This window comes from Engystomops pustulosus, chromosome 3, assembly GCF_040894005.1.
Source record: "Engystomops pustulosus chromosome 3, aEngPut4.maternal, whole genome shotgun sequence".
NCBI classification, from domain to species: Eukaryota; Metazoa; Chordata; class Amphibia; order Anura; family Leptodactylidae; genus Engystomops; species Engystomops pustulosus.
This window is the reverse complement of record NC_092413.1, coordinates 106,472,113-106,485,991: the sequence shown is the minus strand read 5'-3', so window position 1 is coordinate 106,485,991 and position 13,879 is coordinate 106,472,113. Positions and strand designations below refer to the sequence as shown.

General features: G+C 39.9%; 2 protein-coding genes across 2 annotated transcripts in view; one reads left to right on the top strand and one right to left on the bottom strand.

Moving 5' to 3' along the window:
* Positions 1-4,970, bottom strand: part of COL10A1 (collagen type X alpha 1 chain) — a 43,844-nt gene extending 38,874 nt beyond the window's left edge. Inside the window, exon 1 of the mRNA XM_072141740.1 lies at positions 4,596-4,970. Within this exon, the coding sequence (XP_071997841.1) occupies positions 4,596-4,652 (57 nt within the window). The 5' untranslated portion in view covers positions 4,653-4,970. The remainder of the gene's footprint in view (positions 1-4,595) is intronic.
* NT5DC1 (5'-nucleotidase domain containing 1) overlaps positions 1-13,879 on the top strand; it is a 168,630-nt gene that overhangs the window by 69,562 nt on the left and 85,189 nt on the right. The window lies entirely within an intron of this gene.

Here is a 13,879-nt window from a genome sequence, read left to right as displayed (position 1 = left end):
ATCTAAGATAACGGGTTGGGCGATAGACTGAGATAAGAGAGGAGAGGTAGGGGGGTGCAGCATTATACAGAGCTTTATGGATGAGGGTTATTATTTTAAACTGTATTCGAAAGGAGACTGGCAGCCAGAGCAGCGACTGGCATGAACTGTAGGCATACATGGTCCCCTTATCAAACGAGCTGTGTCAGGCAGAATTTTGGGTTGTTTTCATGGCTTCCACAACAAACTTGTTAACTTTGTCGCCACCCTGCTGTGTAATCCACAAAATATACTGGCAAACTTTTATCATTTACCAATATTATTTCAGCGCTTCTTGCGCATCTGTCTCCATTCCCCTAACCCGCCATATCCTAAACTTATAAGAACGCTATTACACTTGATCTTATACAAAAGGTTCTTAGAAGTGCTGTTTGGGGAGTAGCCTAGAGACAGGGGCTTGGATTGGCGAAAGCTCGCCTGGCAGCGGAGCGCCAACTCCATGCCAAGATACAACTAACATAGTTTTAACTGCAGCACCTTTAATCTACTACTAGTTCACTGCCTCCATACATGGCCCCCTTATCAAACGAGCTGTGTCAGGCAGAATTTTGGGTTGTTTTCATGGCTTCCATGTTAACTTTGTCGCCACCCTGCTGTGTAATCCACAAACTATACTGGCTAACTTTTATCATGTACCGATATTATTTGAGCGCTTCTTGCTCACCTCCTTTGGTTCCTCTCTGCCGCCCATTGGTTTGAAGCCTGAGTCCATTTAGGGTATGTCGCCATGCCACTCTCTAGCCTGCCGCTGCTGCCGCTGCCTCTGCATGAAGTCCCCTATAGTGTCAGGGTCAATTATTGGATGTTTTAGATGCTGTCTAGCTTCATTCTGTCACTCTGTCATGGCCATGCTGTTGCCCATAATTTTGGCATAATGGTGCGATTAAGCAGCCTCAGAGGCATCCATGCATGCTGCCCCTGCTGTTTCCTGTCCATTTCCGTGGTGTTTCCATCCTTTTCTGAGGTTCCCAGGTGTTTGGCCAAGCTTCCCTGTGCAGAGCCTTGGTCCCCTTGAAAAATGCTCGAGTCTCCCATTGACTTCAATGGGGCTCGTTATTCGAGACGAGCACTCGAGCATCGGGAAAAGTTCGTCTCGAATAACGAGTACCCGAGCATTTTAGTGCTCGCTCATCTCTAGCTAAGATCTATTTTTATCTACTGATTAGTAGAAAAACTGAAGTGTGAAAAAGCCCATTGAAAAGAATGGTTCAGTAAGACATCTGTAACCCAACTCAAGAAAGTCATTGCACAGCAGTTCTATTCTTGCTTATTGATGGCGGATTCCCCATTATGTTGTCCACATACCCTAATAGGACATACAGGCAGGGTTGCCTTCATGAAGAAATCCCTATGAACAGCTAAGCAGTGACAATAATTAATAATGGAAGCATTCTATTTTTCATTCTGATTATTAATTCAGAACAACAGAAGGCTCATCTTGACTCTTGTGACAAGGGTGCCCTTAACCCCTTATCACCGACACTAGTTTTCAGCTCAATGACCAGACTCGATAATTGGTTATAACTTCGGAACGCTTTAACATATCCCGGTGATTTTGAGAATGTTTTCTCGTGATACATTGTACTTCATGTTAGTTATAAAATTTAAGTGATAAGTTTTGCATTTCGTTCTGAAAAAAAGTGAAAATTTGGCAAAAGTTTGTAAAAATTCTTCATTTTCCAAGTTTGAAATGTTCTGGTTTCCAGACAAGATGTAAAACTACCCAAAAAGTTTGATAATTAACATTTACAGAATATCCGCTTTATGTTGGGATGATAATTTATGCTTCCGGTCATTTTTCTAGGATGTTATGAGGTGCAGAACTTTAGGTGCGATTTTTCTTATTTTCATGAAAATTGCCAAAACTCACATTTTGAGGGACAACTCAGCTTTCAAGTGACTTTGAGAGGCCTAAATAATAGTAAAACCCCATAAATTACCTCACTATAGATACTTCACCCCTCAACGTATGTAAAACAACTTCTATTAAGTCTATTAACCCTTTAAGTGTTTCACATGGGTTAAAAAATATGGACCTGCGATTTAGAAACTATGGAATTTTTTTGGAAAATACATTCATTTAGGCCAAAACTGAAATTTTCATAATACAGGCGGTCCCCTACTTAAGAACACTCGACTTACATACGACCCATAGTTACAAACGGACCTCTGGATATTGGTAATTTATTGTACTTTAGTCCTAGGCTACAATAGTCAGCTGGAACAGTTATCAAATGTGTCTGTAATGAAGCTTTAGTGTTAATATTGATTCTTATGACAACCCAACATTTTTAAAATCCAATTGCCACAGAGACCAAAAGAGTTCTGTCTGGGATTACAATGATAAAATATACAGTTCCGACTTACATACAAACTCAACTTAAGAACAAACCTACAGACCCTATCTTGTATGTAACCCGGGGACTGCCTGTAAATTAAATGATGAAACGCACTGCAACGCTTGATGCCCAATTCTTCCCGAGTGTACTGATACCCCATATGTGGTGGTAAACTGCTGTACGGGCGCACGGCCAAGTATAGAATGAATGGAGGCGCCATTCACAGCAGATTTGTATTGTCACATTATACGACCTATACATTTTTATTTTTTTTGGTAATACAAACATATGAGGGCTTATTTTTTATGGGATGAGATACAATGTATAGATAATTTATTTTGGGAGTCTAAAGCTTATTCTTGAGATTTTATTAACTATTTCAAGGGGGACACAAACAAAATCATCAATTTTTATTTTGGATTGTTAGCATTTTTTTCCCCCCGCTCACCGTAATGTAAAAGAATTCTGGAGGTCTGCCTTGACTAGAATGAAAGTTATTGGGGATAAACTGCCTTTATGGCAGACAACATAGGGACTGCACTGATTATTGCTAAGGTGCTTACCTGGAAACTTAGAGGTGCTGTGATGACTGGAGCAGTAAAATTAAGTTCATATTTTTAATTGCTTTGATTTATTTACACAAAGGAGAATAGGCTTTGTGTGTTCCTCACTAGAATCCTCCTCTGTAGCCATTTCAAAAGCCATTTCTAGTGAGCCATAAGGGAGTGGAATATTGTGGTTACTTGAAGTCTGCTTTGGCAAAATGAGTGGAGAGACTGTTACACCCCTCCTTTACCTTAAATGACCCTGAACCAAACAACCAGTTAAACTACAGAAGATACTTGTGAAAGCAATAATAGTAAAGCCTCAATGTAGTTGCTATGTAGATTCTATCGGTCTCCTTTACTCCTTTTATATTTGTAATTTTTCGATTTTTGGGGAGTAGTTTTAAGGAATGAAATTACATATTAAATATTGGTCAAACTGCACAAAACATGCTTTTTAGTTGTTTGCGTTGGCTAGTGGCATCTGCTATGTATTTGTTGTATTACTTATACAGTAGAAAACCAAAGGCATTCCCAAAATCGTCAAGTTACACCACTGAACTTTGGAAATACATCTAATTTAATCCTTCTTCATCTGATTTCATTTTGGCACTATGAAAAAGGCTACCATAGCCTGTCTTGCTGTGGATTATTCAGAAAGTTGAGAGGACAAAAAAGTTACTTTGTAAAGGCAGATTGTTTCTTAGTTTGAGGTGACTACAACACAGTCAAAACCCAATTCACTCTTAGTGGGACAAATTTTTTAGACTTCTTTTATTACAGCTATGTAACTATTCTGGTAATACTTCATTTATATAAAGAGAAGCTTGATTTTGCCCATATAATTACTTTTACACCATCAAAATAATGTATTTAGTTAAATGTAGTCTACTATGTACCACCTGTCCCTCAAAACCACTTTATAAGGTTTCCAGACATGCATTTCTTGTATCTCAATGCAAAATAAAATAAACCCAACAGTTTTCAAGTAGCCATGTTTTAGCAATCACACATGTATTCTATTTTAGTAGTGTTTATAGATATAAATATTCCCTTTGTCAACATCCGCAGGGAATTCTGACTATATAATGATTTAAAACCGGTATCAATTCACACTACAGTAATTGTATCGGATAATATATTACAGCTTTATAGCAGAGCAATTAAAACACAATGATTGGCTATAGTTGATCATAGTTTTACCACCCAGTTATGATCTTATCCATATATTCTGAACAATGTTCTTTTATCTTCTTTTGAGTTTCATACAACCCATGCTAAAGTCATTTAAACATTCCTCAGGCCTCTAGACACAGGGAACTTCAGTAAGTATGCAAGCTCTTTTTTGCTGGAATATTTTACTCTCAGCTGAGGTACTGAACTTGCCAAATCTCCTTCTCTAAACTTTTATTTCACTAAACATAAAGAGTAGCTCAAGTCATTTTTGTAAATGTAGGCATACTTTTTGCTTATCATATTTTGTCATTATTTCATGGAATTAGGAAGTTTTAAATGACCTATTTCAGCCGTATGTGCATCTTGCCACCACACATAAATTTAAGCTGTTCTGCCAGCCTTCAAGTAAAAGAAAATTGTAAAGTATGCCGAAATATCATCAGCATTCACTTTTGCAGAATCTACATCAATCAGTAAAGAGCAGACATGATCCTACCTTTCGCTGAATGGAGAGGAATTTTCTTGTCCAGTTCCTGTTAGCACTTGCTTCCATAGGTCATCACCAAGTCCACGCTCATTGGGTCTGTCTATTCCTCAGATGTGAACATCAACACAGCCTGGAAAACTCTGATCTGCTAAGGAATGCCGTTTTTCCTTAAACAATGTTTATATGAAGGATCTGAACTTTTTTTTGCTTTTTATACTGAGCTGAATTATATTCTGGCTACTGAATGGTGGTGTGTCTTTTGATTCGTTTCCAGAGGAAAATCATTTCTTTGTTTCCCAGCAGTTAGACACACTTTTTTTTTGAGAAGTGGAGGGGGAATTGGATTTTCATTCATCTGATCCCATGTGTTAAATTAAGGAAGGCTATGACATTTATCTTGGCAGTCTTTTTATACTGAGTTTGGATCAGTGTGGCTTAGAAAATACATTCCTAAGTGTTTCTAATTAATAAATCAAAATTATTTATATATCTTGCAAAATGATGGGGAGATTATTTTATCTTCTGACATTCATAAACCTATTCCATTTGTTTAATTCTTCATCCCTTTAATTTTATCTTCATATTTTATGGTTAGTAGTATCCAGTCAAAACAAATACAAAAAGTTAAGAAGATTTGCAAGGGTTTTGAAGGGATTTTTCTCTGGAGTAAAACCTATAGATAGGATTCACATGTATTTTATTTGACATTTAAAATGTCTACATTTCTTTATCCAAGCCTTCTTTTTATTTACAGTGGACGAGTGCTTGTATGCCCTGCAAAGGGGCACTGTGTGAAACTGCATCAATAACGTCTAAATATTTTTTACTTATGGCATGAATTTTTTACTGATTCAGTAGGGCAGTTCTCCCTCTTTATATGAAGGTTATATCAGTAACAACTTAAAGGTTGGACTTGATGGACTTGCTTCTTTTTCCAGCCTTATATACTATGATATATATTATTACACTATGAACTGAGTGCTAGTTAACAACCTGTAGCGGTGATATAAATGCTGGGATGTCCAAGCTGCTGCTTGTTCTGCCTACCCTTTCTCTTACAGCTCCTCATGGACATGGCTTATTCTACTGTACATGTTTTCTGAAAAAGGAAATTGGGAAAAGCTCTTTCCAAACAGCTCTGGGAAACGTGTCACTTGAGAACAAAAGGCCTGGTCTTGTTGAAAACTAAGTGCCTGGTACTTTACTACAATGGAGTTTGGAGACCCAAACACACATTAAATGGTTTACCAATTCTGTAAAAATTGGCAATGGACACGGTTGCGAAACGAACCCCTAAAGGGTACACAAGGTCATTGAATTATTGTTTTATAGAGGCAGGGGTTCTGGAAGGTGCAGAAAGTAAGTTGGAGCTGTAAGTTAGAACCTCCGGATATGGCACAACACTATCACACAACCCTGAATAGCTGGGGGCATCATTTAATCTAGATGAACATTAGGCTGGTGGCAGCAATTGCACTAAACTGCAAACTGACTGGTGGTAGTGATTTACATTAGACTGGAGTATGACTGGTGGCAGTGATTACACTAGACTGAGCATTGACTGAGACTTACTGGTGGCTGCGATTTACACTAGACTGTCAAATGGCCGGTGGCAGCGATTACACTTGATTGCATGCTAGTGATTACACTAGAGCAATACAGAATTACTAGTGGCAATGATTATACTAGACTTTGGACTGATTGATGGATTTACCCTAGACTTAGGGCTGCTGAGTAAAAGGGTTTAAACTAGACTGAGGTTTGACCTATGGCAGTGTTTGAACTAAACTGAGGACTGCTGGCTGGCTGGTGGCAAGGACTATACTAGATTTAGGATTGACTGGTGGCAGCAATGAAAGTAGACTAAGGAGTTAGCGGTGGCAGGGATTATACCAGTTGAAGGACTAACTGGTCTCAGGGATTACACTAGACTCATAATCATTGCCAACAGTCAGTCTGTAGTTCTTCTAGACTCTAGACTAACTTATGGCAAGATTTCGACTAAACTGAGCACTCACTGGTAGCATCTATTACAGTAGTCTGAGGACTTGCAGGTGGCAGGGTAAAGACTAGAGTAGACCAAGAACTGATTACACTAGAACCTTTGAAGGTACTAGTTCACTGGTTCATGATGACCTATTGTTGACCTCTCTGTAATTGATTAGTTCACTGCTCAATTCTGTCAGGAGTATATCTTGTTGAAACGTAACCTTTATTGATAAAAAGTAAAATCATAAGACACCAATAAAACCGTGACGTTAAGGGTCCCTCCACCACAGTAACTTGTAAAATACTGTGCTGACACTGCTCATATAGGTGTTCTCTTTTGGAGCAGTGACCGGCTGATGGGATTAGGGCGCTATATGCTGAAATGTGCGGACTGGATGGGATGCCTAACAACTGGGTGTATTCTATCACACACAATATACCTAGTTGTGCACATACAGCTTTCTCTCGTATCACAGTTCTCAGCTAGCTCTCCCTCTCTATTCTTACAGATCTGATGCGTTTCTTTCACTAGAATTCATCAGGGATCCTATCTAATATGTCACAAGGACTATACACAGATAATATTCACATATGTTAGCGCATGTCCGCAGTGATATTAAAGTCTCTCGCCCGCGAGGGATGCCGGGCTTATAGAAAGAATGCCTTTCTCTCCTCCTTGAGGTAGCGATACAGCAGAACCAATCAGGGTGCTTGAGGCCAACGAGCCTCCCCTGATTCTCCTCCCGTGATGTCACAGGTGTATAACCAAAGGCATAACAGGAGGAGGAGCCTAAGCTCCGCCCCTGACACACCTCCTCTGACACGGCGCCCGCAAGAGCCAAAAGGAAGGTGATGCTCCCCGGGTCCTTGAAGAGGATGATGCATCGCAATGTACCGATATCGGAGGGTAAGTATGCAGAAAGTAAAAATGACAATAAACTGGGAATATAAAGGGATATAATAGAAATTAATCACAGATATCTCTCATATTAAACCTTAAAGAGGAAGCTCAGATGGTGTTCCAGAGGACAAGTAATGTACCGACCACACTTCTTACTTCGAAACCGCAGGAAAAAATATTTTTAATACATGAGACAAAGGAAATCTATCTGTCTTTGTGTTGTCAGGTCTGCGCTATGCATGACAGAGACTCTGATGCATGAATTACTCAACTAGTATATAAACATACTGACCATATATCAACAGTACACAGTACACAGTGATGTCATAAATGTACAGCCCATTTCACGCTGTAAGCGCTTTCTCAAGGTCCGAGGCTTGAGAAACCGCTTACAGCACAAAACGGCCCGTCGCCTTTCCGTGGCGCACATCACCCTTGCCCTGTTACCTTCGTCATAATAAAGTGTTCCTGTACCCGATTACAGTGAGTGCAGTTTTACTTCCTGATTCTGGATTGTCTACTGCCGATAAAACCCCTTTAAGTTAACAATGCTTTGGTCATGCCCACTTTTCCATAAAATGGTTATGCCATGTACTGGTGTAGTGTACCAGAGCGCAATTCCTGCAGCTGGGCCTAGGATGGCATCTGTGCGCAAGTGATGTTTTCATGAGGTAACATGTTATTATGTACACTGTACAATGTATTCCTTGTGCCATTGTAATTGGTAGGAATGGGTTACATTGAAACTACACTACACACACAAACTGGCAACAGTGACACCACAGACTGTCGTGTGAACTGCTTTAGTAAGTACTTTACATTTTTTTTCTAGAACCTGCTACTGCTAGAGGGTAGATGGGATATGGTAATGTGGGCCCCAACCACAAACCCTACCTGTAATAGGAGGGGCGATGAGTGGTTGTTCGGTTAAAACCAGCTTTGGGCAGACATGTCTGTTTACTGCTAAGGGGGAAATGGAGATCAAGGACAAGAGATGCATGTGTGGGATAAAATTCACCAGGTGTGCTTTCCACAGAAACGAAAGGTACCTCTACTGTTAGTGGGAAATCCTCAACCCAGGTGGATTTGAGCATATAGGGTAGCTGAGTAAACTTAGTCCTCTGCACATCATATCACATCTGCACATGCATATCTTTCTGGGATTCAAAAGTTGTAGAAGGACCTTTGGATTATTCTAGGAACTGCAAGTAGTAGCTTTTGGATCAGCCTAGATACTTAAAGGGGTACTCTGGGAATATAAACGTCTGATACAAAAACTCATAATGATATAAAGAAATACAAAAAAATGTAAATAGTTTGCTTTTATGATTTCCAAATTTTTATGGGCTTTCTAGTTGGCGGTGTTATCTCCAAGATGGTCAACACAGGATACTAGATCTCATATGATACTTCAGTTCTCAATGACAGCTCCTCATTCTCTCCCAATGATGATCTAACAGACTGTCTTGCTCTGTTACTATAGTAATGATTTGTCTGTACATTACCTCATTATTATTATCATTATAATTATTATTTATAGAGCACCATTAATTCCATGGTGCTGTACAATGATGAAATGTGTCTCGCCACAACACTGGTCATACCGGATGCACTGCAACCAAGCGACTACAGCCAAACACAGTGATCATCACATGACCCTCCCCGGAAGGTGCAGAGCATGTAATGTGGACATGCGACCAGCAGACATCTTATGTGTCTCCTCCACAGGGACATAGTCACAGGACTGATTAAAAGGCCAGTAGCATTTTAATTCTCCATTATTGTATATGACCACAACATTCTGCTAAGTGTAGCGAAACTAATTACATATTAGCTTGTATTTTAATGAACCATTTGTATATGAATAATGATTATTCCTGGAATACCTCTTTAACCAAAAAGCTCCCTAACTTATGGCGAGGGAAAAAACACAAGCACCATTGGGAAAGCCAAAGATTACTGGCTGACCGGCTTCCCACTCTTAGTGATAAACTAGGGTTTCAGAAAGCCATCGATGTCTCCACCAACAAGTACAGTAACTTATTCAAGGCCACAAGTATTAAGATCTATATGTAACTAGACTGCACAAGTGCCTGTTAGTTATCAGTAAAAAAGTTAGTGTTACACCACCTCCCTCCTTGTCTACCTGTTGTCTGGTCCCCCTGCACCTTACCTTTATTAAGGGCCATCTTGCCAGACAGCAGTGTCAGCGGTTGGCCCCAGGGGAACCACAGGTCCACACCACTGACCACAACAAACATCGGTGGAGCCCCATAAAACCTCTACAGCTACCCTCAGAAGTGCAGCCCTTATGTCCACCTGAGACCTTGACAAGCCAGTGAGTAGGCCGAGCCATCCGAAAAGTAGCAGTGCCACTCTCACCCTAAATCTCGTTGTATCCCCTAAACTCAGAGCTCAGCGCTTTATGTACAGTGATGAGAAGCCTAAACCTACAGAATTTGCTACTACTACTATCAGCATCATCCTGTTCTTTGTTCCTTTCACTCTCTTCAACACCCCGGCAAACTGCAATAGAATAGCAGAATTCTTAAAACTTGGGAATTTTATGAGAGCATGGAAAATGTGTGTCGAGAATTGCTTTTAGTCTGCTTAAGGTGATATGCCTAAAGTGGTGTGTTGAATTTCTAGCCTGCTTAATATGCCTGCAAAAAAAGTTGTGCACATTTTTTCTTTCATGAAATATGATAAAACTTTTACAGTCTATAAAAAGTTATACTTTAATCAGACCCAAGTCTTGTATGTGTCTCAATCAGAAATATTTATAGTATATGTCATTCAGGCTTCATAATCCAACTTCTACTACAGTTCTAATATCATGTGATATTTCCTATGACTGTGATTTACTGTGCCAGTCCATGATTCAGTTCAGTTGATGGATTAAAGGTGGAAACAAATTCTAAACCAACATGAATGTCTAAAACCTTACCAATAAAAACTTCAACATCTGTTGGAAATCACACTTGTGTCTTCAGAAATATTTCTGTTTTTCATTTGGAAGCAGAACCATTCTGACTTTTTACATTTACTTTGGTCAGTTTCTCATTGCCAATCCTGTTGTAAGGCTCCATACACACCAACATGTTTCCCCGTTCCTTTCATCAGGGAAAACACCAGAGGCACATTGAATTGAATTTTTGGCTGGTTTTTTACATTATTTTTTTTACGGTGTTCATCGTACGGGTTCAATAATTTGTTTTATTTGTTTGTTTTATTCTATGGGTTGCTACGGACGAGTTGATACTATATATGTGGGGTTTGTGTTATGATTTAGACTTTTTTTGTGCATTATATGTCTCTATATGTTTTTGGGCTTATGGGTATTGGTATTGATTTATTAGTGTATTTTTTTTTTTATTGAATAACTTTTTTATTTTTTTTTAACTTTTTTATGGTTTCCACCATGGGCACATGCATAGGCTGAAACTGTGACTTTAAGATGATGTCACTGACGCCATCTTAATGGCACTGTCTTCGGGCAGCCATAGCAACGATCAGCGCCCCCTGAAATCGGTGCGGGTGGGGCAATTGTGCAGGAAAGACCCCCGCCAAAGGTAATGTAAATGCAGCATTTAACGGGTCAACCACCTGCAATCGGAGCCCACTCCGATCACGGGTGTTACCCGGGAATGTCAGCAATAGATTACTGCTGACAACCCGTGACTCCCGATGCCGGTTCAGCTCCGGTGCAGAGCCGAACCGGAATCTGCCCAGCGCTGTACGTGTACGGCACTGAGCGGGAGAACGCACCGTACTTGTATGGCGCAGAGCGCTAAGGGGTTAAAAGCAAAATTGTTTTTAATATTGGCCGCTTATACCAAAGTTAAGAAGGGTAAATATGTTACAGTTTTTCGTTTACTACCAGGGGCACAGTTTTATCTAAAAAAGCCCACATTTAAACTGACTTAACAGGAAAAGGCCTGCTGTATGTAAATGTCTCATTACCAGAAATCACTTTTTATGGAGAAACGTACAGTACATAAAATATCTGGCTAGTCAGAGCAAATCCATGCCAACAACATTTCTTAAGTTTATTTTTCAAAAAGTCGTGTGAGAACGCCTTTGCCAGGAATGCTGTGTGGTTTAAGTGTCTAATATCATGTCTACATCTGTATCCAGAATAAACTTTTACATTCTATTAGATGGTGTGAATCTTCATTTGGAAATACATGAAGCTGTGTATATATACAGGCTAATTGTAACGGTCTGCACATCGTGAGACCAACTGAATCAGCACAAGGTGTTCGGGATACTTCTAACGCCTTTTACTGTCAAAGTGGGCAACTATTTTAAATGTTCAATTACAGAGGGTATTTCATGCTGCCAGTATCTCACGCACAACTTTGTGGCATCATTAAAGTGTAACTAGTCTGTTAGGCCAAATTGCATAAATCAATAGTCTGTTTGATAATGGTAAACTCTGATCAATTTTTTATTAAAGAATTTTTAAGCATATTTTCCTCCCAGTCTTTCTGCATTTAGCAGTGTGTCTAAATCCTTTCTCGCCCCCCTAATTACACGTGACTGCTGATATCAAGTAATACAGATAATGTTTGTGGTGACTTAAAGCGCAAACTTATGGATAAATATAAATAAAAAAAATAAATATAGATAACGCTAAAAGAATCTAATAAAGTGCCTTTTTTACAGACAGTCCTTGGGTAGTGTAATTGCTTCAGAGAGCTGAATCATCAGGGGAAACATGCACTTGGTATGTAAAGAGTTAAAGAAACTGAAGTGCACCGACCTCATACATCACACTTTGCTTTCACACATTGCTTACCACAGGAGAAAGAAGCAGTAAAAGGTACAGAGAAGTTGGTTTACTCAATGTACAACTTTATAGTATATAATCTTTAGCCTAACTCTGCACTAAGCAAAAATAAGCAATTCTCTCATTTACCGTAATTGGCTGTCTGCAGGCGTTTGGCTGCTAGCAGAGGTTTTACCTTGTCCCCCCTTCTGCTAACCTTATGTCATTCTTCCTGGTAACCTTGGGAATCCATTCAGAACTTATGGAGATGAGAGAAGGGCGGTTCTTGTTGGGAGAGGCATACTTCCATCTGCAACCTACTATGTACAGGAGAATAGCAGTCCTTACTGTTGCCGGCAACAAAAATTGTGATCAATGTCACAAGCATGTGACTCATCACATGCTTCAGGTCCTTCAATTACGAACCTGCTGTCCTGATTCATGTGAATGCTTTGATTCCCCTGGTCTCAGTGCCCTTTGCTGATGTCACAACCAGGAAGTCCTGCCCACTTCAGGCATAGCTGCATATGATTTATAAGAAGGAATGATAGATATATCAGGCTGTATCTACAGTTTCGAATAAGCAAGCATCATACAGGTATCATTGAAATTGTTGTCAAAGGGTCTCTCCAGTTGTGCTAAAAATATTTTTTTCAGGAACTTTAAAGTTACTCTTTATTGAAGTGTATTACAGAGTTCTATTATCTCCTGCACTATTAATTTCTTTAATTAAAAATTTAGGGTTAGTTACAATTTAACTCCTTACAAACAGTGGTGGTCTTATCTCCATACAAAGCTGAATTAGAACTGAAATGGTCTCTAGGTATGCAATGAGTAAATCCTTCTCTTCCTGTACTTTATATGCCTTGAGTTGAGAATGCTTTCAGAAAGACTGCACATTGTATGAGGCGAAAGGTGGAAAGCGATGGTACAGAGAAGTGTGACGCCTGCATAATGCATATCAAATAAAGTATAATATTGAATCTATTTCTAAGTCACCAATACCCTTTCCCCAGTTAGATTTATTATTACTATTGAGTATTTATTACTAGTTGTGTAGGTTATTCTATGTAGTGACTATAGTACTATATTGTACCACAAGAAGAAATTAGAGGGGCACAGCGCTAAGAAACATCCAACAACAGATTTTTGAGACGTCAAATTGAAATCTATCGGTCCAGGCAATGAGGATCTGGAAACAGACTGTGTGGGGGGTTGCTCACATAGTCCACGATCGTTAAGAAGCAATATATACAAGAAGAAAGAGGTGGCACTCACCGCTGGCGAAGTAAAAACGGTCTTTTATTCCATATCGCTTTAAAACTTTGCTGCAGGAGCCTGCAAGAGGCGACGGCCCGTTTAGCGCTACAAGCGGGCCGAGCCCTCTCCATAGCCGGTAAGTCTTTGCTGCATATTGCGATCGGGTGTTCTCACCTCGATCGCCGCCGGCAATGCTGCCGGTGGCTTCAAAGAGATGGCGCCGCATGGGCGCCGCCATTTTGTTGTGGATCGCTGCTCCCCGGTGACGTCACGGGGAGCGGCGATCCGTCGCCATGGTAACCTCGGGTGTTCCGAATACCCGAGGCTACTTCGTTTTAACCCATGCATTACAATGTGCTAATTGCACATTGT